Source organism: Macroventuria anomochaeta (genome assembly GCF_010093625.1).
Source record: "Macroventuria anomochaeta strain CBS 525.71 unplaced genomic scaffold BU25scaffold_5, whole genome shotgun sequence".
Lineage (NCBI taxonomy): Eukaryota > Fungi > Ascomycota > Dothideomycetes > Pleosporales > Didymellaceae > Macroventuria > Macroventuria anomochaeta.
The window spans coordinates 812,920-815,726 of record NW_022985366.1 but is presented as its reverse complement, the minus strand read 5'-3'; the positions used below and the strand labels follow the sequence as shown (position 1 = coordinate 815,726).

General features: G+C 48.4%; 1 protein-coding gene across 1 annotated transcript; it reads right to left on the bottom strand.

Moving 5' to 3' along the window:
• Positions 1–719: 719 nt before the first annotated feature.
• On the bottom strand, positions 720–2,021 carry BU25DRAFT_481821 (uncharacterized protein; the record flags this gene model as incomplete). Its single annotated transcript, XM_033711112.1, has 1 exon — positions 720–2,021. The coding sequence occupies one exon, from the start codon at positions 2,019–2,021 to the stop codon at positions 720–722; it is 1,302 nt and encodes a 433-aa protein (XP_033565443.1).
• Positions 2,022–2,807: the final 786 nt, after the last annotated feature.

Sequence of the window (2,807 nt, the reverse complement as noted above, 5' to 3'; positions counted from 1 at the left end):
TGTGGAGTGAGCTTTTGTTGTGCAATCGCCTTCTCTTCACGCGATCGCGTCTCGTGTCGATATTTTCGAGACAGGGTTGAGCGCACAACCTTATGTTTTTTAGCCAGCGCTGTCCACGGGATCTTATTGCATGGTATCATAGAGTCTATCTCTTCAAAGGCAGATTTCATAGTCATTGTGGCGTTGAGTAATTGTACAGTGAAGTATGGGTACAAAAAGGTGGTTTGGCGCATTACGCGAATCCGCGCATTACGCGCACGGACACGGTATAGCGCTGGAAATAACAAACAATCGGACTTTCCCATCATCTTCTCCTCTGTAATATATTTTGAGCTGATCCTTAGTGACTGCGGTAGTGATCACGGAGCCAGGAGTCGCCTTGAACTCCTGAGTGGTCAAAGAGTTTAGTACAAATAATTTATACAGAATCTTTTATCCTTATCTCGCAGACAACTTTGAGCTTCTATTGCCCGACTTTGCTAGCCTGCGCAGCAGTTTTACCTCTTTGCCTGCGTCTGCTATCGTAGGAGAAATGGCATGTCAACCCTGCTCCTGTGATGTAAGTGCGTCGGCGTAATGCTGGTGAGCACTAGAGACCAGGGTAACGTCCCTAGGTTCCACACTGTCGTAACGATCTAGGTAGTCGAGGAACTGTTCACTGAAATCGCTCTTCCAGTGGTCAATCCACATCATTGGTTCCAACATTACCCCTATAAACATTATCTATGTAAAGTCTTAAGCATGGTTGTCGCAGTCTTAGCCAACTTCTGTACTACTTTTTCCTTCGCTTCACCAGGGAGACTGTTCCAGACCCCGGCACTAATACCCGCTGCACTTGCTTCTTCGTCACTACTGTCCGTCCTCAGATCCTTCATGTTCTCAAGCACTTGGCCGCCTAAAGTTGAAACTAGAGGTCCCACGTAGGGAACCAAAGATGCCGCAAACAAGATGATATTCAAGAAAAGATCCATCTCCCCAGACACTTTCGATGTCGCTGCTTCCTGCAAATTCAATTGGTCTTGTCGTCCAATGTCTCCGGAATATGAGTGCATGAGTGGCATTGTATGCAGGCGCCATTGGTAGTACTCCGGCGGCAAACGCCATTTGTCCCAGCTGTCACTCTCCGGAAGACGTGTTGCCTTTATGCTCGCGCTCTTGGCCAGGTAAATTGCGTCGTGAGGTTTCGCTCTTGATGAGTCATTGATCGAGACCCAATAGCTGGCTTCTATAAATGCTGGAACATTGATTATGATCGTGCTATCGAAGCTGTAGGCGCCAACATGATGCTTCTTGTCGAGCGCAATCGTCTCAGCGGTCTTCCGGTTGATGTCGACCAAATCAATTGCCGTATCAAACCATGCTTTAGACAGCGTGTTTCCGAAAATGAGTGGTTCGGCGTCGATGAGATTGCGTGCCGAGTTTTCCACAAAACTGATCTTGGCATACGCCGCATCTTCTGGGTAGTCGTCGCTATATTGGTAGCGAGCGGGGAAATAGAGTGCTCGGACACCTTTGTTCAGATCGATCCAAAAGGTATCATTCTTGGCTAGCCCACCGGGTATGAGGAGTGGAATCAGTTTGACAAATGCTTCATCGTGCATGTAATCTGGCTCAGGGCCCTCGATATCGCAGTACTGATTGGTTGTGCAGGTACTGTCGAGTACGTCGGAATGCTTGCCCCAACCATACGCCATGGTCGTATAGCCAGATCTGTGTTTCCAAAAGCCCTCTGTCCCATTATTTTCATTATCTGACCTGCGCATCCAGGCTCGAGGGTGCTTAGGCGGCAATTCGGCGTTGCGAGACCACACTCCAGTAACTTGATAAGCCAGCTCTGGGGTGCACTCTACCATTACGAAGTCGTTGAAACCGTAGTTGAAATTTTTCTTGCTCTTCGGAATCTTGTGTGTTTGGTCAGGCTCTCCATTGTTGATGTGATTCGCGGAAATCCAGTTTTCGTCCCATTCAACCCATTCCCATAGCTTTCTAGGAATCTGTTCGATGCCAATCTTCAAGACCATAATGATGGTTTGGAAATGCTTTTCAATAGAAGAATGCTTTGGTGGCTTCGAAGGGCTGCCAAAGACTGGTGTGTGATATGTTGTAGTAGGATGAGAAGGAAACGTGCAGCTATTTATCCCCAAATAAACTGATAGCTGGTAGCAGTCACGCCGCAGCTTGCTGTCGCTTACTTGCGGTTTTGCGCCTGTAGGTCTTGCGTCACTTCGAAAAAAAGATAGCTCACACAGACTTTTCCACATCGCAAGTCCTGGTGCGACTTGCTGACTCTTGCTTCCCATTAAGCAGGTCTTGCGTTACTTCGAAGAAAAGAAAGCTCACACCGTCTTTTTCATATCCCCAGTCTGGTTGGCAACATACAATTGATCGACATGATACAGCTTCCACGACCTGGTCGGGCACACCCAGCCTGTCTCACCAGCGGGACAAATGCGGCTGTGGGCAACCCACATGTGAAACAGGGAAGAGGATGAGCTCAGTTCTGTGATATTGTTTTACAGACTTGACTTTCAACAAGTCCGTCATTTCAGCTGAGATATCGTTACCAGTACTGGTACGGTCCGACCCGCGTTCGGGTAGTACAAATGGTAATTCGCTAGCACTATTCTTGTAGCGGCAGCCGCCTGCGCTCTCTGTAAAACGATATGCCTGCGCTAGTAACAACAGCTGCAGAGAACCTTGATCTCGACCCCCTCCCCACAAGGGCACCTGACACAGCCATCGGTGGTGTGAGGCAATCAGACTAACTAGCGAAGATGAGCACACCACTTGTCTCTGCTACCGCAGCA